Genomic DNA, 24,783 nt, shown 5'->3' with positions numbered 1-24,783 from the left:
TGTGCAAAACCCTTGCACAGAGCAGGTGAGTATAATACAAAAAAAACAAAAATGAACCTTTACAATCACTTTAAATCTTTTTTACTGCTTGGTAACATTATGTAATAACTTTAATGTCTATTGCCTGGACACAGGTACACTTTAGTTTGAATCTCATCCAGACTTTTTATCTTGCTGGAGAGTGCCATATTATCCAATTACATAATATTTTTTTCCAGATTAGGTTTGTGCAGGTTCTAGGAAAGTAATACCAACAAATCTACCAAAGGTCATAGCTGACACTTTTTTTCTCCTTTAAAATAAACAGATGTAATGAAATAAACGGACGCTTTAAAAATGTTTTATTTTTTTCAATATTAAAATCAGCTATGTTATAATAAATACAGTATATTTCAAATGTAATGTCCATAAAACTATATACAAGGGTTGCTTTCTTCAATGTACATTAGACAAACATATCATATATTAAGATGGGGAAGACTTTTAAAGGACAAATACTGCAAATGTTATAATTTGTTTCTTTATAAAAGATAACACCTGTCAACAACTGCGTGTCTACAGTTTTGGGTGGAATCTAACACGATGAAACCCCAGAAGATGCTTAAATCTACTGGTGACCTCTGCAGAAGCATCTCTTTGGTGGAATTCCATATTCTATTTGCTGCCCACCATATTCACTTTACTTGGTTTTGTGGGCTGAAAATGAAGATCTCCACACTGCAAAGCTACATGTCAATCTAGGATTGCCTTGCCGATAGGGTGACAATACTGCTCTACGATTTACTATGGAATGAACAGTGCTGTCACCCTATTAGGAAATGGAAAAATACTCGCCCTACTAGCAGGATCAACATAAAACTATATTGCAGGAAGGACTCAGGAAAAATAAACGGTTGTGATAAAGCCTAATTGAAATTTTAGTTTAAATTAGCTGAATACATTTTAGGTGCACCAAAACAAAAAGTATGCAGTCTAACAGTTTATTATCTTTAGAAAGCAGCCATCGTCTGAGTAAAGAAGCCTGTCCCATGCCAGCAAAGAATGCAAAGTCTTACTTTGTTTTCTCTAGTAATCAGCAACAGCCTGAGTAGAAAAGCTTATCCCCTGCCAGCATGCTGTAGAGAAGGACCCCTACTCTTTGTATGGAAGCAGTGACCTCTCTGCAGATATCCAATACGTCCCCTGTTAAGTCAAAGCTACAGTTTTCCAATCAGCACAATATAGTGTCCTACTGATTGGAGAGAAGTATTTTTGACTCAGCGGGAGGCAAATCAGACATCTGCAAAGAGGTCACTGCTTCCGTACAGAGAGTAGGGTTCCTTCTCTTACTTGCACTCTGCATCCCGACAAAGCATCTTCCTGCCACTTAGCACCCCTACAACTTCACTCCCGACTCTGAACCTCTCTGCCTATCAGCACCCCTACCATTACACCCCTTACTCTAAACCTTCCTGCCTCCCAGCACCCTTACCCACTAAGCCCTCTACACCCTTGACTCTGAACCTTCCAGCCTCCCAGGACTATTACCCACTGCACCCATGATTCTAAAACATCTATCCTGCTGGCACCCCTGACACTGCACTCCAGCATCCCAGACAGTTCACCTTTTTTCCAGCTAGCAAGTCTGCCAATGCATACTCCATCACTGCTTCCACTTTGGACCCCCTTGCCACCTTTGCAGGGACATGCAGAGAGAGGAGGCAGAAACTGTAATTTCTGGGTTCTCTGCCTGCTTCTGTCTCTCTCTGGTGGCTTCACCAACTATGCAGTGCAGCACGTGAAAGTCAGTCAGTCCTCCGCTCCCTGGGGGTGCTGTGCACAATATGTGTGTTTTTCGGAAAGGGGAAGGTGGCGCACACTATAGGGCTTAAAAGATAGAGGGAAGCCAAACTTTGAGATGCCCATCACCTCCATTACTGCAAACCCTTCCAATGTCACAGGGTTATTTCTTTTACTTTTAAGGTAAGCTTTTTCATTGAAAAACACCACTATTTACCACTCCTCCTTCCTAAACTGTTGAATCCTCTATTATTTCAAATTTGCAATTTCTATATCAGGCTAAAACTAAGGGAAAAGCTAAAATTTCATTTCAATTTTTATCATTGCAAACTGGACATATCATGAAGAACTATACATTTTTACCATCATAGATTCAGTTTGAACAGATAAACAAGGGAAAGGTTGATGGTCACCTTAAGTGAAAACTCCATATCAAACAGATTAGAAGATCTGGAGATAAAAACAGCTAAAAGAAGCAGGAACTTCATGATATCCTGTTTTCACTGAAGGTAAATACTAATATTTTTTTCCCTTATGTGTTTTGGTTTGATTTGGATGGCCCAGGTTAGTGACAAGTCTGTTTTAACCACCTCCCTACTGACTTATTGTAAAAAAAAACTGCAGGGAAGTAGACGTTTATCTCTGGAGTGTATGTTGCCTGTATATTAAACCCTTCAACTCCCTTATCCTCCACATTTGCACATAACACCTTTATCTCCAGCCTCCCATCATGTATGACCTGTATCATTTCATTCATTAATTTTGGCATTATTATTTATTAATTTCCAAGTGTATAACTTCAAAAATGTCTAGCCTACCCCTGTTACTCCAAATGATCTTGAAACTTGTAAACTTAAATTCTCTGGCACATGACCATTTTGTCCTGTGAGTAGGTAGACCTTGCTTTGTGCACTGGTGGGCAGTCATATTGGTATGCTGATGCCTTAAGAGTTCCCTTCACTGGAAATAAGGGGCCAAGCCCAACCCCTGAGGGGCCACACAACCCAGCACCATAATCCTCCCTCCACCAAATGATTTGGACCAGTGCACAAAGCAAGGTCCATAAAGACATGGATGGACGAGTTTGGGGTGAAGGAACTTGACTGGCCTGCACAGAATTCTAACCTCAACCCGATAGAACACCTTTGGGATGAATTAGAGCGGAGACTGCGAGCCAGGCCTTCTCGTCCACATCAGTGCCTGACCTCATCAATGCGCTTCTCTAAGAATGGTCAAACATTCCCATAGACACACTCCTAAACCTTGTGGACAGCCTTCCCAGAAGAGTTGAAGCTGTTATAGTTGCAAAGGGCCAACTCAATATTGAAACCTACGGACTAAGACTGGGATGCCATTAAAGGTAGGCGTCCCAATACTTTTGGTAATATAGGTATATATATATTAGATATGATTTAAAAAAATGTAATGGATAGAAGATATATTAGGACCGTAAACTGCTGTGCATGGTTCAACAAGCTAGATAGATTATATTTCTTTTTTCACATGTATATCATGACAGTACAATTTTTCTTAAATAACAAAAAACATTATAGCTTTTGAACTAAGGATAAGGTCAAGGTAAACTATGAAGTGAATAGAGGGTAAGTGACAGGTTATTCGAGTGTCTTTTTAATGGACTGGTAAAGCTAAAACACATTGCACATATTAAAAATGAACTAGTACAATTTATTAATGTTTATGTAACATGAACAAGACAGATGCAGTACTGGACACATATGTGGTTGTATTTATATGTATTGGTATACAATCCTTCCAGAAAAACAACCATTTTAGGTTAAACCTGGGTGGTCTGCTGTGTCCTTCAGTAGCATCTGTAACATTTGTGTAAAAAGTTAGGACTTCCCTCATTTTTAAAAAGGCCCTGTACCTGTATAATTGTAACAATTATTTTCTATACTGTAAAGTGGATTTTAGTCATTTAACAGGAAGGTCTTTGGCTGTTACCACACTTATGATTCTGCTGCTGATGAGAACTATCACTACCATATTTATTTTGTATTGCTTTCAACCTTACTATACTTTTACAAGCTTTTTAACTTACAGATGTATTACACTTTTAATTTACACAAATCAGCCTAGCAAAGGCTGTCCCTTGAGTCCACTTAAGCTACTACTTGATTTTAAGGTAAGCCACTTTTACGTTCCCTTTACCAGTTGTGAAGTCACTTTTTCATTTGTGTTTATGCTAATATAATGGGTTCAAACATATTTGCTTTTCCTGGCTCTCCTCATGTCGGCATACCCATAGAGTGAAGTACGCCCCTTAATTCACTAGGCAAACTCCTCAAAATTTTGCTCCAATTGCTTACTCAGGCAGTCATCACCCAAGAGACCATCAGTGGACTTCTGCTGAACCTGTGGTGCTGAGGCCCTTCCTACCAAGCTATTGTGTCAAATTTGCCTGAAGGAGGCAGCAGGAAATTGAGACGCTAAATGTCGGGGGGATAGGTTGTTTATTAAGCCGGTGATTGAGGCTAATATGGAGGACTATGTCCTCAAGGAATCAGTGACAAAGGAAAAGGATCCACGCAGGTGGCAGGAGACATTGCAAGATTTCTTCAGATCATGACCAGAGCATTGAAGAGGAGGAACTGGAGTCTTTGATTTTGGTTTTGTTCTTTATATGTGACAGCAATCAAGGAGGCTGTCGGTTAGTAATAAGATACTGTAGATCCACCTTTAAAGTAGAGGAAGTATTTCCCTTCCCTTAAAAAGGAGTTACCCACCATTTAATTTAGATCAAGGAATTATTGGAGGAGTGGACAAAGCCTAATAGGAAGCCTAGCTGAGCTAACAGGTTCTCCAAGCTGGACCTCTTTAATGCTGGGGATTTAGAATATTAGGATTTGGCTCTGAAGGTTGATATGGCTTTGCAAACAGTAGACAGACATGTTACATCACCGTTACACGATCTAGGCTCTCTGTACTGATCCCGTGATTTCCTGGAGGAACACTCTTGTGATTATAACAAAATTATCTGTTTGTTGTGTTAGCTGCTACCACTAGTCCAGGCAGCGCGGGGTACCCTTTTACATCATATCTGGAGGAACTAAAGGACTGCTGCCTGCAGGAAGAGGCTCAAATAGCCCTCAGTACCCTCCTAATTCATCCAATCCTGCCCAAACAGAACCTTGCTGGAAAAAGGAACTGCACACTTGGAGGCAGTGTCTGCCGAACACTGCTGCACACAACACACAACTCAACAGCCCTTAACTGAATAGACCAGAATTCTCTCTGAGAGACGAACTAAATCAAAAGATGCTTCTGCCATGAAATCAGAAATTCTCTTTAATTCTTCCAAAGACTCGATATTAGGGTCCCTAGGAATACCCAAATCCAGGGAAGCCTCTATGTTTGAGGTGCACAACTTGAGTGCTCTGGAAAGAGAGACCAGGGCTAAGCCCAGTTTGCCCTCCTTGGGTTTGGGGGGGATGGGGGAGGGGCGGTATTTGAAGCAAAAATGTATGCTATTCTGAGGGGTATCAAAAAAAAGAAAAAATTGTCTCTTAGAGTGGGGAACCAAGTAGGCTGAAATAGTGACAAAGAGTGTGGACAGCTGTAATGCGAAAAAGTATAAATCATTTATTAATTATCAAAAAATGTACCACCTAAAAACATAGGTCTTAGTATACATTAACACCCAGGTAGGGTACACCTAAAACCACTTGTGCATGGCATGACAAGCTTGCTGACATAGAACAAAACCATAGACACATACAAGAAGCATGAAACAAAATCGTCCGGACAGCAAGTTTACTGACACACTGGGCACCACCACAGAGGATGCCGTATCACAGATTAACCAAGTCTGTCAAGGTGGTACCGCCGTGTGTCAGCCGCTTGGAGGCTCAAGCAGGGGGGAGCAGGGAACAGGCAACCAGCTGGGGGATGGAAATTATTCCTGCTGTGCTTGAACTGAACCGTCCTAGACAGTCGAGCAAGCAGGTGAGGCATTAGTCCATCACAGATGAAAAGTTCCTGTGTACTTGGGAGAGTATGTGGTCATGGGCTATCGGGGGATGGACAAACCTCAAGATTTTCTATTCTGAGGGGTTTTTCTAGCGTGTCAAGAGATGGAATTGACCCTCCAGGATTGCCGACATGCGGAGAGCCAGAACAGGAAAAAAGGAAAATGAGGACAGCCAGAAAAGGAAGATGTAAATATTCACTTAAAGCAGTAGTAAACCCCAAAACGAAATGTTTATATACTGCAATTTACCAATCCTTAGATGTGGTAGCTGCATCCGGTTTCTTTTTTTACTTTTCATTGTTTAGTTTCACCTAGTGATCTGGACAGTAACATAATTTCTCTCTTAGAGTGGCTCCCCCAACTGCTGAGGAGCATTGGGGTCACCCTTGGACATCAGCACTAGCTGGAGAAGGTAGTGTTTGATGGACTTAGATGGACTAGTATGTTTAGATGGACTTTCCATAAGTGACTACCGTAATTAAATCCTAACTCCAGCTAACACTTTTTAAGCAGTTAGACATTTTTCTTTTCTTTTGGTATAAAGGATTTAAATAAATTAATAAAAGCTGACCATTGTAAGCACCCCTGTCAGTGTTAAATGGTTTGTCTGAACCCTCTAACTTCCATTTTTGCTGCACAGCTTGGTCTGGTAAAGCATGCTGGAAAATAACAGCAGAATCAGCAGGTAAAAAAACGTGTTACGGGGGGGGACTGCTTTGTTAATGTTGTTGATAGACTGCATTGTAGATGTCATTTTTGATTTTGCCTTTAGTACCACTTTAAACACTGGGAGAAATCTGGCCATTAAGTTTTGCAAATATGGTTTAAGTACAATTTTTTTTTTATATTATCAGTTTGATCAAAATATGTTTTTATCATTCGGTCATAACAGTGGCAGAATTCTACTTTTTTGCTACATGTTTTTGCTGAGATTAGCAACACTATTTGAAGTATAGCAGTTTCTTCAATATGTTTTTCTTTTAGATACCTGTATATGCTTTAGTAGCACACTTAGTTTTCAGTTACTAGTTTGCATTTGAGAATTTGCTCTAATATATTATTTTTCTCTCATTATCATCCATTATTTATCCAAGTGTTTCTTAAACTTCAATTTCAGATTTCTTATGCATTTAAATTAATAATAATATTAACAATTTTTGTATATATTCATACTTTGATGTAGCTGAGAGGGAGTTGTTTGGCCACCAAAACACGTTACATTTTAAATAACTTTACTGTTACTGCCACTAGTACTGGTGCACCTCACTTACTTTCCGGATCTGTCAAAAATTAGACCTTTATAGAATCATCTAGCAAACATTTTCCCATGTGCTACATTCTACTATTTGATTTTAGGCCCCGATGAAGGACCCACAAACGCATTGGCTGTTTTATTTGACTCATTATGAACCATTAAATCAACTTTTTTACCAATTGATTGGACACGCTTCCTGTTTATCCATGTTTTAAGAACCCAACAGCAGCAGAGTCATTATGGAGAACACAGTAGGGAGATAAAATGAACACCTGCTTGCATGCGCCACTTTCTCGCTGGCTGGATGAGTAAGGTGTCACTGTTTTACCAGTGACTTTCATTCTGCAACATTTTAGGTGGGAGGCAGTTGATGCCTTGCTCATTCAGCTGGCGAGTTGAGTTTTCTCTCTGCACATTTCAGCAAACCTTTGGGTTGTAAGTGTGATATGGGCCTTAGGGGTAAAGCTCTTGAGCTCTTGGGAAATAACTTCTGTTGTTTTTACTCCATAATATCAGATTGTTGAACAACTGAGTCACAACGTTTCATATCCTGCATCATTTTGCTTTTATGAATGATAGGTTTCAGTACTCATGCACATGGGTGAACATGTAGATCTTCAGACATTTGATGCCTGGTGCTCTTCGGTACACTTAAGTGACTGCTCAGTGGTACACCTTTGTTTGCACTAAAATACAGTAGAGTACTGAGTAGGCTGGGGTTGGGGCATTTAAGTTGCAGTGGTAAAAATTGATGCACAGATTCAAAAGTACTTTAACCACAAGCCGCTTTTTGGGTTTACCTTGCTAAGGTAACATTTGGGGCCTGCAGCCTGTAAGCTTTTAAGCCTACCTTACCTTAGATGCTAGTTTTATGAGCTAGTCAGCAACATGGGTTCATAATGGAGCAACTCAGGAAACTGCTACTATTTGCTGTAGCTCTATCGTAGATGTCACTGATGAAACTTTGACCTCTTTGTTGTCTACTTTTTCATCCTTCAATATTTTGTAGGAAAGTCTACTTAGAAACCAGTCTATGTCCTGGTAGTCCTCTGGCCATTTCAAATACTGACACCTTTGTATGTAAGTCTGTATTGGTTTGAATTTTCTTAGTTGGTAGTCTGAGAGTGACCCAACCACCACCATGATAAGTACATCCTTCAGATCGGTAAAATAGCGACTTTGAGCATAATTAAATGCTTCCACACACCACCCATCCTTTAAAAATTGCTTTGTCACAATACAAACGGTCTTCTTGCTGCTCCAGATAGCATCGCGAATATTTACAATATGATCTTCCCCAGGAATAAAGTTTCTTTCCTCAAAACACAGATTGAATCGGTTCCTTTCACAGTACTCAGAATCCAGGTTTTTTAGAAAGACATTTTCCACCCAGTGGAAATCCTTTTGAGTGTAACACAAATAGGCATCGTATTTGTGTATTTTTTCTTCTTGGATTTTTTCTTCAAGCAGAGAGAATACCATGCTCCTATAGAGACCAAAGAAAACCCCTCGAAAGTGTTTGTACGTAATGACAGAGGTCAAAAAGATTGCAAGGGCAATAGAGGTAAAAACAAACAAGGAAAACCTAAGATGCCTTAACAAATTTTCTTCATCACAGTCTTCATATGTCATACTATAAAGAGACACGTACATAAAAGGTTCAGGATAGGCACAAAAAATATCAGGAGAATCTTTCACGGTAGTGTTAGTTTGGTTTAACCATATTAAAAAATTTACAAGGGTGCAGTCACAAACAAATTGGTTAAAGCCAATAGTAAGATTCTTCAAAGTGAAAAAAATCTCTGGGTTTGGTGAAAGTAGCTGGTTCCTTGAAATATCTAAAGTTATCAGGCTCTCTGGGAAAGCGCCAGGTGTTAGATGTCTTAAAAAGTTAGATGACAAGTTAAGGAATTCGAGAGAGGTCAGTTCCATAAAAAGGCCATCTGGAAGAAACTGGAGATGGTTGTTGGAGAGATACAAATACTGAAGAGCAGAAAGATTATGAAACATGTCAAGGCACTGCCCATTTATCCAAATTAATTGTATCATATTGTTAGAAAGATCCAGATGTAAGAGGGAATTGTTTGGTGGGATATTGTAGTGGGGATAACAGTTAGACAATCGATTTTGTTTTAAGGAGATGCCAATAAGCTTGGTGTTCTGTAGAACCTTGTACAATACTCCAAGGTCTACCAATTGATTCTCTGATAAGTTAATTACCTCAGCTTTTAATTCATTGGTGTCGATTTCTTTTAGCTTGTTCTCTTTCAGATTTAGAAAATGTAGAAACTTTATTCTTTCGCAAAATATTATGGATAGAATGGCATTGCCTCGCAGGTCTACATAGTTTAAATCTAGAAGGTTCTTAAAAGCGTCTTGTTGGATTGGCCCTATATGATTATCATTTAAGTGGATTTCAAGTACGCTTGTGAGGCCATTAAACGTATGATCGTATATTTCGCCCAATAAATTACTTGAAAGATATAGAAAAAAAAGTTGGTACAGTCCTTGAAAGGCATTTTGTTCAATACGATTTATTTTATTTCTTGAGAGGTCCAGATTTCGCAAGGTGGACAGTTTTGCAAACAAAAGGGGCTTCAGAGAAAAGATTAATCCTCTTGATATGTTCAGAGCCTGAATGTCACTGTTGACCAAACCTGCAAAAGTTGAGTTATCTGGATCCCTGAGGTTCTGGAAGCCAAATCCAGGACCCATTGTGTGAGAACTAAGTTCTAACTGTTGTATTTTGGTTCCATTTATAGCATTTATCAGTGATTTCAATATTTGATCATTGAAACCATTTCCAGAAATGGCTAATACGTTAAAATTAATTTTCCGGAAAGGATTTCCACACTTGCTCCAGTCACTGATTTCTGCCCAACCTAGCTTATTTCTTGAAAGATCAAAGAGAGTGAAAGTCTTCAGCTCAAAGCTGTGAAGATCTCCCTCACAAAGTCTGGATATTTTGTTGTCTTTTAAGCTTAGTATATTGAAGTTGTGCAAACGATAAAACAAGGGGTTGGGTTTGAGATATGTTATCTGATTGTCGGACAGCTGCAATGCTTCCAAATAAAGTAGGTCCTTAAAATAGTCATTTTCCAGAATGGAGCTGGTTAAATTGTTATAGGTTAAGAAAAGACTGTTGAGTTGTGACAAGCCAGCAAATGCATCTTGATCCAATACCAGCATTACATTATAGGACAAATCTAAAGTAAGGAGGTTTGGCAAATTTCTGAAGCTGTTCTTCTGTATTGTAAGCTTTTTAGTTTCCTGGCCGACAAGAAGCAGGACAAGCATTTCCTCCAGAAGTGGAAATGACAGGGAATTTAATTCCTGGATGTAATTGTAACCTAAATCAGCATATTTTGTGTAGTTTGCCAGGTAGGGAATTTGAGTGAAATTACAGAAACTAAGAAAGACATTAAATCCAACAGTCTTGCAGCGTTTCTCATTGCTGAAGACAAGGAGTGGTGCACCAAGTAGAAGGGCTATGTGGTAGAACATGACGTACCTATACAACAGAAAAAGATAGTTAAAACACTTCACAATGGCAGTAACTATGATGAATGATAATAAAATCATTTTGGGAGGTGATTTAGTAAAAGAGTACTTTTTCATTTAACCCATTGAGCATATTTTCACTGAAAACATAAGTCTCCTTTTTTATTTAATCTTTTAAAAAGGCTTTTAAATGTTTTGGGCTGGAGCTGCTTTAAAACAATCTCCCATGTGCAGAGGATTTGTAGCATCACTGAAAGAGTTAAAAGAAAATGTACACGAAAGGACAAAGAGACTACTGCATTACTTAAAAATGACTGGCAGTGTTAAAACTTTATTATTTTTTAAGTATATTTAAGGGTCCATGCACACTAGGCAGCAGAAGAAAATGCAGATACTGCTGGCAGAAAAAAAACGCTCATATGGAGCATATTGTACACGCGTTTGGGTGCGTTTCCGTTTATAAGCATTTTTCCCCAAAACACTAGAAAAAATTTACACTTAAAAAACTCTTGACACGCCTAAATGTCATTTAGGCTCATCAAGCATTTCTTTCTGCCCCGAAAACTCCTCTCACAAATTTTGCTCTACAAATATGCCTGTAAACGCCCAAATGTGCATGGATACATAGGCTAACATAGAGTTGCTTCTAAAGGCTGAAAGAAAAAATGGTAAACGCCTCTATAAGCAGTATTTTTTATGCCTAGTGTGCATGAGGCCCTAAAAAAGAGATATCTTCAAACAAAATTGAATAAGAAAAGATTTTTTTTCTTTTTCAATACCAATTTCATGTCATGCTTTGTTCCGCTCTGATTTGAGCTCTGGTAGAGAAATAAAAAGAACATTGTTTTTCTCTTAAGGGTGCATTCACACCTGTAAATGCACCCTGCAGACAAATAAATGCAAGAAACCCAGCTAATCGTGGGAACCTACTGGGGTTCTCGCCGGTATTTGCCAGCAGGGTGCATTCACAGGTGTGAATGTGCCCTAATGCTGACTGTAGCTCCATGCCAAGCTGAACATAGAAACATAGAAGAGTGACGGCCATCTAGTCTGCCCCATCATTTCGTGTATATATATATGAATATATTGAATTTTTCGGATCAATACATTTTTAAGTACAGCAATCCTTTGGAATTTTCTTTCATATATATATATATATATATATATATATATATATATATATATATATATATGAAAGAAAAGTCCAAAGGATTGCTGTACTTAAAAATGTATTGATCCGAAAAATTCAAGCAATTACATAGTATGATGTTCAGAGATTTACATTTCGGGCTTACAAGCTTACGCCCTTCATCAGATCAGAACACATCTAACATTACAAGCACATTCATGAGAATTTAAACATTTTCAAAGTAGTCACATATGTAACCAATTTTGTGTTAAATGGCTAATTAGTACAATTGTATTCCTTCATTGATTGTTTTTTCAAACCACTAATACAGGAATGGTTAACCAGACATTCCTCTCATTAGTCCATCAAGAACCTTCATTTTGTTAATCTGCCAAGAAAAATGTATATATATATAATATTTATATTTATATGTATATTAATATATTTATATTTTTGTTTAGAGCAACACTTTTGCTATACATTCATTATTTATGTGATCATATCTCACGTCAGTGGAGCTGCTAAACACAAGTTTAATACGTTTACACAAGCGCAGTTTACTTTTGTTTTCATATATATATATAATATATCACCATCTAAACATCCGGATATAAAGTGCTTTGCAAAAGTATTCACCCCCTTGGCATTTTTCATGTTTTATTGCCTCACAACCTGGAATTAACATGGATTGTTTAAGGATTTGCATCATTTAATATACAGAACATGCCCACAACTTTGAAGATTTTTTTTTTTTTATTGTGAAGCAAACAACAAATAGGACAAAATAACAGAAAAAGTCAATGTGCATAACTATTCACCCCCCCAAATTCAATACTTTGTAGAGCCTTTCTTCTGGCCACTCTGCCATAAAGCCCAACTCTATGCAGCGTACGGCTTATTGTTGTCCTACAGTATGTACAGATATTCCAGTTTTTGCTGTGGAACTCTGCAGCTCTCCCAGGGTTACCTTAGGTCTCTGTGCTGTCTCTCTGATTAATGCCCTCCTTGCCTGGTCCGTGAGTTTTGTTGTGCGGCCGTCTCTTGGCAGGTTTGCTGTTGTGCCATGTTCTTTCCATTTGGTTATGATAGATTTGATGGTGCTCCTAGGGATAATCAAAGATTTGGATATTTTTTTATAACCTAACCCTGACTTGTACTTCTCAACAACATTGTCCCTTACTTGTTTGGAGAGTTCCTTGGTCTTCATGGCAGTGTTTGGTTAGTGGTGCCTCTTGCTTGGGTGTTGCAGCCTCTGGGGCCTTTCAAAAAGGTGTGCATATGTAATGACAGATCATGTCACACTTAGATTGCACACAGGTGGAAATAATTTCACTAATTATGTGACTTCTGAAGGTAATTGGTTGCACCAGAGCTTTTTATGGGCTTCATAACAAAGGGGGTGAATACATATGCACATGTCAAATATCAGTTTTTTATTTCTGAAAAATTGCTTTATGTATATGTGTTCTGATCCATCACATATAATTCAGATTAAAAAAACATTGAACTAAAGGCTGTAATGTAACAACATAGGTAAAAAGCCAAGGGGGTGAATACTTTTGCAAGGCACTAGAATTACATAATAATTCTCAGCAGTATTAACTATCATAATCACACGAATAAATCTAAATCTAAATCCATGTTCGATCCCTTTGGGGCAACAGTATTAAGAAAATGTATCCAATAAACTTCACTTTTTTTTTCAATCAGTTCCCAGTCACCTCCTCTCCTATTCTTCCTAACCCATGGGAAAGGTAGAACTTTGAGAGACCGTTTGGTTAAATCAGATCAATACTTCCCTTCCAACCCTAATATAACATTTTTAAGACCAGGTAATACAGGGTCATATCCCTGTTTATCATGTGTACAATGTAATTCTATAATTAAAGAAAAAAAACACACAGTATCACATCCCCATAGAGGTTTTAATATCCCAATCAAAGGTTATTATACTTGCCAATCTTCATATGTGACTTGCGCTATAATGTGCCTGTGCGGGTTACTTTATATTGGTGAAACAACTCAAAAGGTCAGCTAGACATAAATGTTCGAATAGGGATAGAGTAGTACAACTACCACAAGCTAAACATTTTTTAGATAACGGACATTTGATTTCCCAATTAAAATATATGGTGTTGGAAGGTATAAGTAAGAATACGAGAGGAGGTGACCGGGAACTGATTTAAAAAAACGTGAAGTTTATTGGATACATTTTCTTAATACTGTTGCCCCAAAGGGATTGAACACGGATTTAGATTTATTTATGTGATTATGATAGTTAATACTGCTGAGAATTATTATGCAATTATATCTGGATGTTTAGATGGTGATATATTACATATTATATACACACATCTTTCCTGACAGATTAACAAAATGAAGGTTCTTGATGGAATAATGAGAGGAATGTCTGTTTGGTTAACCATTTCTGTATTAGTGGTTTGAAAAACCAATCAATGAAGGAAAACAATTGTAATAATTAGCCATATACCACAAAATTGATTCCATATGTGACCACTTTGAAAATGTATCATGAAAAAGTTCTCATGAATGTGTTTGAAATGTTAGATGTGTTCTAATCTGATGAAGGGCGTAAGCTTGTAAGCCCGAAACGGAAATCTCTGAACATCATACCATGTAATTGCTTACATTTTTCGGATCAATACATTTTTAAGTGCAGCAATCCTTTGGACATTTCTTGTTTATATGGTCAGTGGGAGGACCAGATTGCACTGCACTGATTACAGACCGGGTGCTGCTCTCCTCAGCTACATTGAAGATTAGACATGTGCAATTCGTTTAGTTCCGAATTCATTTTTTAAACGAATTTTGACAAATTTGTAAATTTTCAAATTTCCAGAATTTCGAATTTCCGAATTTTGCGAAAATTCGGAATCTTGGAAAGTTCGGAATTTTGCGGAAATTCAAAATTTCGGAAATGCGGAAATTCGAAATTTGCAAAATTTCGGAAATTGTAAAATTTCGGAAATTTGGAAAATCGGAAGTTCGGAAAATCGAAATTTCGAAAATTCTAAATTAGGAAATTTGAAAATTCTAAAATTTGGATATTTGAAAATCCAAAAATAAGAATGAAAATCTGAACATTCAAAAGAATGAAAATCTGAAAATTCGAAATAATAACTAACTAATAATAAATATTAAATTATAGGTATTGGAATTTCCTTTCAAATTTGGCTGTTAGTGAACGTATTATCTGAAATAATGAATGCCGTATCTAAACGAATGGAACGTAACGATCTAATAATAATAAATAATAATATTAGAACCTTTTTATTAATATTTATTATTAATTTGTTCCATTCCATTTGTTTAGATGCGGCATTCGTTATTTCGGATAATTCGTAACTTCAGATACATTTGTATTCGTTACGTTCACAAACAGCCAAATTTGAAAGGAAATTCCAATACCTATAATTTAATAGTTAGTTATTATTAGTTATTATTTTGAATTTTACTGATTTTCTTTCTTTTTTCAGATTTTCGAATTTTCGAATTTCTGAATTTCCGTATTCCGAAAATTCGAAATTCAAAAATTCGGAAAATCAGAATTAACCTTTTGCCGACCGGCTCACGCCGATATACGTCGGCAAAGTGGCACGTTCCTGTGAATCGCGGTACAGGTACGTTTTCTCCTTTAAGAGCCTCCGGGGGGGAGCCCAATGTGCGATCGCAGCCGGCCACCCGAGGTTGCAGGAGCGAGAGCTAGAACGGGGATTTGTGTGTGTAAACACACAAATCCCTGTTCTGTCAGGGGAGAGGAGATATATCCTTTGTTCCTAGTAAGTAGGAACAATGATCTGTCTCCTCCCCCAGTCAGTCCTATCCCCATACAGTTAGAAACACTAACCAGGTAACACATTTAACCCCTTGATCGCCCCCTAGTGTTAACACCTTCCCTGCCAGTGACATTTACACAGGAATTTTTATAGCTCTGATCGCAGTATAAATGTCAATGGTCCCAAAAATGTCAAAAGTGTCCGATCTGTCTGCTGCAATGTCGCAGTACTGCTAAAAATCGCAGATCACCGCCATTACTAGTAAAAAATAATAAAAATGCCATAAGAGCCCTTTCACACTGCCAGAGCCCGGGCATCGGCAGTAAAGCGCCGCTAGTTTTAGCAGCACTTAACCGCCGTTTTTGCGGTGCTTTTCGGGTGCTATCGGGCGCTTTTAACCCCGCCTGCAAATTGCCGGTGCCAAGGCGCTTTGGCGGCGCTGCCTATTGATTTCAATGGGCAGGGGCACTTTAGGAGCAGTGCATTCACCGCTCCTAAAGCGCTGCAAAGAAGCTGCTTGCAGGACTTTTTTTGACGTCCTGCCAGCACAGCACCCCAGTGTGAAAGCCCGGATTGCAGATGGGGCTTTTTTCAGGTGCTTTATAGACGCTATTTTTAGCGCTAAAGCGCCTGAAAAACCCCTCCAGTGTGAAAGGGGTCTAAATCTTTCCCATAGTTTGTAGACGCTATAACTTTTGTGCAAACCAATCAATATAAGCTTATTGCGATTTTTTTAACAAAAATATGTAGAAGAAAATATATCGGCTTAAACTGATGAAGACATTTTCTTTAAAAAAACTATTTTGGGGATATTTATTATAGCAAAAAGTAAAAAATATTGTTTTTTTTTTTCAAAATTGTCGCTCTTTTTTTTGTTTATAGCGCAAAAAATAAAAACCGCAGAGGTGATCAAATGCCACCAAAAGAAAGCTCTATTTGTGGGGAAAAAAGGACATCAATTTTGTTTAGGTACAGTGTCGCATGACAAGGGCAGAAGATTTAATAGATGGAAAGTTGAAAAAATGGCTGAAGGTCCGATTTAAGTGAAGAATTGGTAATCTCTTATACTGTGCCACTGAAGTGTCTGTATGATGGAACAAACATGCCCAGGCTTTTATATGCATGCGCATTCCTGTTATATTACAATATTTTGTCCAATTTCTTTCCAAAACGTTTGTATTTTAGGACAATTCCACCACATGTGCGCTAGTTTTCCTTGGAGGTTACAACCCCTCCGACAGAGTGGTGATTTTCCTGACTGGGTCCTTTTTGGGATTATATACCACCTAGCCAAAAGTTTAGTTTGTGTCAGATATTTTAGGATCTATTGATAAAATATGTGACAAATTCAGTATTTTAAATATTTGCCTCTCCTAAAGTGTTAAAGTGGTTCTTTGGGTTCAGCCTGTGTTGTAAGTATACCATACATTCGGGAGATACAATGATTTAAAGAGTAACCCCACTTTTGTTGATAAAAAAACATTCCCTTCTGGGTGATGTATGTACATTACAAGGATTTTAACAAACATTGTTGCGGATTCCTACCTTTTGTTATTCTAAAGAAATTCCTGTTTGTTTCTCTGTGCCCCTGTGCTAAGTGAGTCTAATGGGAGTGGTTTCATAAATATTGATCAGCTGTGCACCTGCAGGGTCTGCATCCCTTTAGCCGTGATTTCCTATTCAAAGCTTCTCACCAAAAATTAAATTTTTGTTGCAGGAGATGCTAGAAATCTGACTTGTATCTTAGTGCAGACTTCTGGGAAAATTGGTGAGCCAATCACACAAGCAGGAAATGCTGTTTCGGGGGGCCTTCTGAACACACTCTGTATGCAGAATGCCTCCAGGTAGCCACATTGCATCGTATTTTCAGAAAATGACAGAGCTGCAGATTAAAAAGGAAAGGTAATTTTTAATAACATTCAATTACAAAATGACTTGTGTCGCAATTGTATACGGTATATTATTTTTTATTTATTTGCTATTTTTTTCCCCCACAAAAATAGATTTGTGAATTAAATAATCTCTCCAGGGGGAGTAAATTTCCTCCTGCACGTATCGGCAATAAAATGGCATATTTTCCCATGTCTCCATTCATCTAATGGCGTACGTCCCCATTTTTGTACAGACCCTAGTATTACATCTTTTAATCTCAATGTGCCCCCTTTCTTTCAATGTCCCCATTCCATCCAATATTTTATTTTCCATGGAGTAAAATAATTAGTGTCAGTGAGAAGTAAAATAGTGGTGAGTTATACTGCCAAGGATATTGTTTATGTATTGTGTCACATACCTTAAGTGCATAGGCATGCGCAAGGGGTGTGCCAGGTTTGCCTGGGCACACCCTAATCCTGGAGTTGGCAACCCATCAATTGTGGGCAGGTGAAAGGTAAGAAGCGATCTTTACTTGCCGACCCCCAGAACATGGACAGGGTAGGCGGCTGGAGTGGAAATTAAGGGACCAATCTGTATTTTCTTCTGCAGCAGCTGAAAGTAGGCTTCTCCTCCTCTTCCTCTAGCCGATATTCAGCTGCCACAGGAGGAAAATACAGGGGATTGGTACCAATGTATGCCACCCCTCTTGTCCCAGTTCCTTTTCTTTCTGCTGCCCAGGTCCCCCGGTGTGCTGTACCTGCTCCCCCCCCCATTGTTTTAGGATGACGAGTGGGGAAGAGGCTGGTTAATGTGTCATAAAGGCATATGTGTTGGAACTTTGAGGTGCACACCCTAATTCAATAGGCTGCGCACACCTATGCTTAAGTGTATTTATTATAAGTGGGTTGGTATCTTTATTAAGCTCTTAAAATTGGTGTGGTATCCAAATCAACCTTTCCAACAGTGCATTGCTCTGAATTTTTCCATATTAACCCCGCTTATCGATAGCTTACTCCATGCCTAATTTACTATCTGAGATATTATTACACCCAGGGAGTACTGTCTGAAATCTGGCACTGCCAGGCCACCTTCTATTTTTGCTTTGGTCAATATGGGTTGCCCTTTACCCCACATAAACCTTGCCAGGAGGGAACGTAATGTCCTAAAGAATACCTGTGGGAGATATATTGGGAGCATCTGAAATTAGTATAATATCTTGGATAGGATTCCCATTTTTACTATGTTTATCCCTACCCATGAAAGAGTCTTAGACCTTAGAGTTTAATTCATTCTTAACAGAGTTGAGTGGAGGAATATAATTAGCTTTGTAAAGTAATTTAAGGGCAGGTGTCAATTTTATTCCCAGATATTTAAAGTGGAGTTCCACCCAAAAATGGATTTTCCGCTTTCAGTGATGGTGACCCCCCGACATGCCACATTTGGCATGTCATTTTTTTGGGGGGGGGAGGGGAGCGGATACCCTCTTTTTAGAGGCATCCAGCTCCCACTTCCTCCCGATGCTCTGCAGTGCCGGAAGGAAGTTCTAATCTCCCCCTTCTCTCCCTGCAATCTTCTGGGACACGTCACAGGTCCCAGAAGATTGTGCGGCCATTCACAACGCGGCTCGCGTATGCGCAGTGCGTGCCACAGTGCCTATCCATTGCATCGCCAAACTTCAAACCATGTATGGGCAAGGGTGGATGTTAGTTTTGCCACTCAATCAGTGCTGCAGGCTTTAGCCAGTAGCAATGATCAGTGAATTCTGGCAGCAGGAAAGTCTTCCCACTGTACAAAGGCTCAGCGAGAGCATGGTTGAAAAAAAAAAAAAGACTCATCTATGGGCTGTTTAAAGCCTAGTACACATGGGTCGAATGTCGGGAGGCATCGGCCGGTTCAATAGAAGATCACTGTACTAACATCGGAAAGTTCAGATAGATCTGCTTTGTGTGACGCTAAGAGCCACTGTGAATAGATTTATAATTATAATTAGATTTCAATGGTCTGCATTGCAGTATCCCTTATCCCTCTAAGAAGTCTGTCAGGAGCTGACCATAAAAGATAAGAATGTCCCCCAATGTCCCCAAACTAATGCCCTGTACACACAATAGGATTTTTCAACAACAAAACCGTGGATTTTTTTCCGAAGGATGTTGGCTCAAACTTGTCTTGCATACACACGGTCACACAAATGTTGTCGGAAATTCCGAACGTCAAGAACGCGGTGATGTACAACACGTACGACGAGCCGAGAAAAATGAAGTTCAATAGCCAGTGCGGCTCTGCGTGGAACTTTGTGCGTCGGAATTGTGTACACACGATCGGAATTTACGACAACGGGTTTTGTTGTCGGAAAATTTCAGATCCAGATCTCAAATTTTGTTTGTCGGAAACTCCAACGGAAAATGTCCGATGGAGCCTACACACGGTCGGGAATTTCCGACAACAAGCTCACATCGAACATTTGTTGTCGGAAATTCCGACCGTGTGTACGCGGCATAAGTGTTGCAGATTCTGAAACCAGAAAACCAGAAATTCTGAAACCAGAAAATGTTGGAAATTGATTTTTGGCAAAAACTTACTGAGAAAAACACAGGGGAATAGTTATGTGTTGGGGGGGGGGGGGGGAACGACAAAGGTCTAGAGCAGGGGTACTCAACCCGTGGCCTGCACGCGGAGCCTTTGGATGTGGCCCGCGACCTCAAACCAGGGAAGCGCATGCCCATGCTCTGGGGTGGCGAGTCGGCCAGCCCAGATCGTGATCAATGGGTTGATCCCAGAGCATGAAAGTGTATGGAGCCGGTGTCTTGTCGAATACTGTTCCCCATCGGATAGTGTCCGCCCTGTACTGCGCAGGCGCAGTACGGGGGACAAATGAGACACCAAAAGTCTCCGAAGTTGAACAGCTGATCGTCAGCTGTACACGGCGCCTTTGCACTTATTCTGCCCTGAGTCCAGGTTCATGCCCCACTATCCAAGTGGACATAGAGTTAGAATAAAAATATGCCGAGTGCAGCGAGGCCGTGCCCGAAGCGTGGCGAGCAAAGCGAGCCCGCGAGGGGCCCTGTTACAAAGCGTTGACTATTAAGTGCCCTAGCGCCGTGTACAGCTGATAGTCAGCTGGTCAACTTCGGAGACTTTCGGCATCTCCTTGTCCTCCGTACTGCACAAGCACTGCGCCTGCGCAGTACTGGGCGGACACTATCCGATGGGGGGACACTTCTCGTCAGAACACCGGCATCAGTAGTGAAGGAAGTAGGTGGCTGCGGAGGTAGCAGGAGCCGCAAAAGCTGATGATTCCTCTGTAGCGCCGCCTCCTGTCCCAGGTGGAGGGATGCCAAGAGCACTTTGCCTGGGACCTTTTCTAGCAGCCTGAACAGCGATGCCAGCAGAAGCTGGAAGAGAAAAAGGTCAGTGTATCAAATATCACATACACTGCCTAACCTGCGGGTTTGGTGCACTTTTTGAAAGCGCACCAAAACTCCTAAATGCAGGAGTTTTGGTGCGCTTTTATAAAGTGCACCACACCTGCAAGATGTAATAGAAGTCTATGCCTCAGTGCAGCTAACCCGCAAGAAAGCTGCAGGTGCATGCCGATAAACTGCAGCGCATTAGTGTGAAAGCAGCCTTAAAGTGGGCTCAGGACAAAAGGGCTCGCTTACCTCTGCAGTTTGGGGGATGGAAAAACTTCATTGTTGCCTGATACTGGTTACCAAACCCTTTAAGTGGCCCCTGTTTTTCAAAAGGTTGAGCACCCCTGATTAAGAGAATTGTAATATGCTGGATGGAGGTTTATAAAACTGGAAAAGCCTCAGCCACACCCAATAAAACTGGATAAAGAAAGTGATTAAAAGACAAAACAAAATGAGACATAGGGCCGAGATACGACTTCTTTTTTATATCAGTTTCAGCATTGGATGGTAAGTGACCATAGTAAATCTGTGTACTAAATTAAACAAATGTACGTTTTCTCCTATGCAAGAGATGTGAGATCCGAAGCACCGAATGATCTCATCTCTTCCCCACAATGCTAGGAGGACAAGGCTTTATGTATCACCCTCTGCCAAATTACAAGAATTAGCTTACCAATGGAACCCTTTATATTTTATTTGGACTGTGAATTATTTATTTTATCAAGTTATAATAAAAATAGGTTTAAAATTCAAATGTTTTTTTTTTCTAAAATAATAAACGTGTTATATGTATCTGCTCTGTGCAGTGGTATTGCACAGAGCAGCCCAAACCTCCTCTTCTGGGGTCCCCTGCCACACACAGCATGGTTAGCCCTGCCCCCTGCTCCCAGGATTTGATTGACAGCAGCTGCTGCTGCCTCTGCGTACTGTGAGAGCGGGGAGAGCGCCCCTGCAGACAGGCACAGGACTGGATTGAGAAATTTACAGAGCTAGGTGGGGGGCGGGGGGCACAATACAACCACCGGGTCTGTTTTTAGACTTTACTGTCTTCACTTTAGAACCACTTTAAGGACTCATTCACATTATGTATTTTGCAACAAGCAGATTTCTGTACGTTGAGGCAGCTCATTTGTTTTGGGTGGGCTGGAAGCCCACCTTAACCACTTCACCTCCAGAAGATTTACCCCCCTTCCTGGCGAGGCCATTTTTTATGATACTGCACTGCGTTGCTTTAACTGAGAATTATGCGGTCGGGAGACACTGTACCCAAATAACATTTATGTCCTTTTTTTCCCACAAATAGAGCTTTCTTTTGGTGGTATTGGGTCACCTCTGTGGGTTTTATTTTTTGCACTATAAACAAAAACCAATGACAACTTTAAAAAAAAAACAATATTTTTTACTTTCTGCTCTAAAACACATCCAATAAAAAATGTAATAAATTTAATTTCTTCACTAATTTAGGCCAATATGTATTCCGCTACATATTTTTTGGTAGGTAAAATCCCAATAAGCATATATTGATTGGTTTGTGCAAAAGTTACAGCGTCTACAAACTATGGGATATATTTATGGAGTTTTTTATTTACTAGTAATGGCAGGGATCAGCGACTTATAGCGGGACTGCTATATTGCGGACAAATCGGATAATAACTGACACTTTTGACACTTTGTGGGAACCAGTGACATTATTACAGTGAGCAGTAATAAAAATATGCACTGTCACTGTACTAATGACACTGGCAGGGAAGGGGTTAACATCAGAGGCGATCAAAGGGTTCAAATGTGTTCCTATACACAACTACGAAATGGAAATGTCTATAAATCGAAATGGAGTTCAGTTTAATAGCATGTCGTCAAAAGGTGGTCTGCATTGTTAATATACTATAATATATGTTAATAACATTTAAAGAGAAACTGCAGTCTGCTCACATAATTTGTAATAAAAACATCTTTGCCATTCTGAAGCTTTCCTCCAATCACTTTGCATATTATTTTATATATACTATGATTCTGTACTTGCCAAATATGCTGCAGAAATCTCCCTCCACTGAGTCTGGCTGCATCCATTTTAACTGTGGGCAGCTAAAGCCGCTGCCTGTTCACTTCCTGGATTTACACACCTCCAGCTCTGCAGCTCTCATTGGTCCTCCTATGACTCATCCCCCTCCCTTCCTGGCAAACTCTCGTGAGAGTGAGAGAGAGAGCTGTGCATGATGTCATAAGCCTAGGATAATGACCAGACAAGAAACAGGAAGTGGGCTGTATAAAGATATTTACAGGCAGAAAAAAAATGTTTTACTATCCAAAGTCAAAACAACAAGGGCAGAACATTTAATAGATAGAAAGATGAAAAAAACAACTGAAGCTCCGCTTTAAAGCGGAGTTCCGCCGAAATTTTTTTTAAAAGTCAGCAGCTACAAATACTGCAGCTGCTGACTTTAACCCAGTTGCCGACCGCCGCACGACGATGTACGTCGGCAGAATGGCACGGGCAGGCAAAAGGGCTTACAGGTACGTCCTTGCCTGCCCGCGGGTGGGGGGTCTCCTCCGGTGCCTGCGGCGGTCGGCAAATCCTCCCCGGCGATCGGTGGTAAGGGGGAGGCCATCCATTCGTGGCCCCCCCCTCGCGAGCGCTCCTGGCCAATCTAATCATTTCCCTGCCTCTGTATTGTACACAGAGGCAGAGGAAATGATGTCATCTCTCCTTGGCTCGGCATTTTCCTTTCCGGCGCCGAGGAGAGAAGACTGTAATGTGAGTGCACAACACACACACACACAGTAGAACATGCCAGGCATACATTACACCCCCGATCCCCCCCAATCCCCCCCCGATCACCCCTACCCCCCCCCCCCCCACCCCGTCACACTGACACCAAGCAATTTTTTTTTTTTTTCTGATTACTGCATGGTGTCAGTTTGTGACAGTTACTGTGTTAGGGCAGTTAGGGTTAGCCCCCATTAGGTCTAGGGTACCCCCCTAACCCCCCTAATAAAGTTTTAACCCCTTGATCACCCCCTGTCGCCAGTGTCGCTAAGCGATCATTTTTCTGATCGCTGTATTAGTGTCACTGGTGACGCTAGTTAGGGAGGTAAATATTTAGGTTCACTGTCAGCGTTTTATAGCGACAGGGACCCCCATATACTACCTAATAAATGTTTTAACCCCTTGATTGCCCCCTAGTTAACCTTTTCACCACTGATCACCGTATAACTGTTACGGGTGACGCTGGTTAGTTCGTTTATTTTTTATACTGTCAGGGCACCCGCCGTTTATTACCGAATAAAGGTTTAGCCCCCTGATCGCCCGGCGGTGATATGCGTCGCCCCAGGCAGCGTCAGGTTAGCGCCAGTACCGCTAACACCCACATATGCAGCATATGCCTCCCTTAGTGGTATAGTATCTGATCGGATCAATATCTGATCCGATCAGATCTATACTAGCGTTCCCAGCAGTTTAGGGTTCCCAAAAACGCAGTGTTAGCGGGATCAGCCCAGATACCTGCTAGCACCTGCGTTTTGCCCCTCCGCCCGGCCAAGCCCAGCCCACCCAAGTGCAGTATCGATCGATCATTGTCACTTACAAAACACTAAACGCATAACTGCAGCGTTCGCAGAGTCAGACCTGATCCCTGCGATCGCTAACAGTTTTTTTGGTAGCGTTTTGGTGAACTGGCAAGCACCAGCGGCCTAGTACACCCCGGTCGTAGTCAAACCAGCACTGCAGTAACACTTGGTGACGTGGCGAGTCCCATAAGTGCAGTTCAAGCTGGTGAGGTGGCAAGCACAAGTAGTGTCCCGCTGCCACCAAGAAGACAAACACAGGCCCATTGTGCCCATAGTGCCCTTCCTGCAGCATTCGCCAATCCTAATTGGGAACCCACCGCTTCTGCAGCGCCCGTAATTCCCCCATTCACATCCCCAACCAAATGCAGTCAGCTGCATGAGAGGCATTTTCTTTATGTCCTCCCGAGTACCCCTACCCAACTAACCCCCCCAAAAAAGATGTTGTGTCTGCAGCAAGCGCGGATATAGGCGTGACACCCACT

General features: G+C 40.5%; 1 protein-coding gene across 1 annotated transcript in view; it reads right to left on the bottom strand.

Moving 5' to 3' along the window:
• Positions 1–324: 324 nt before the first annotated feature.
• The window catches only part of TLR5 (toll like receptor 5), a 73,232-nt gene continuing 48,773 nt past the window's right edge, over positions 325–24,783 (bottom strand). The window contains exon 3 of the mRNA XM_073628312.1: positions 325–10,536. Within this exon, the coding sequence (XP_073484413.1) occupies positions 7,935–10,536 (2,602 nt within the window). The 3' untranslated portion in view covers positions 325–7,934. The remainder of the gene's footprint in view (positions 10,537–24,783) is intronic.

Source organism: Aquarana catesbeiana, linkage group LG04 (genome assembly GCF_042186555.1).
Source record: "Aquarana catesbeiana isolate 2022-GZ linkage group LG04, ASM4218655v1, whole genome shotgun sequence".
Classification (NCBI taxonomy): domain Eukaryota; kingdom Metazoa; phylum Chordata; class Amphibia; order Anura; family Ranidae; genus Aquarana; species Aquarana catesbeiana.
Note: the sequence above shows the minus strand (reverse complement) of the source record. Positions and strands in the feature narration are given on the sequence as shown.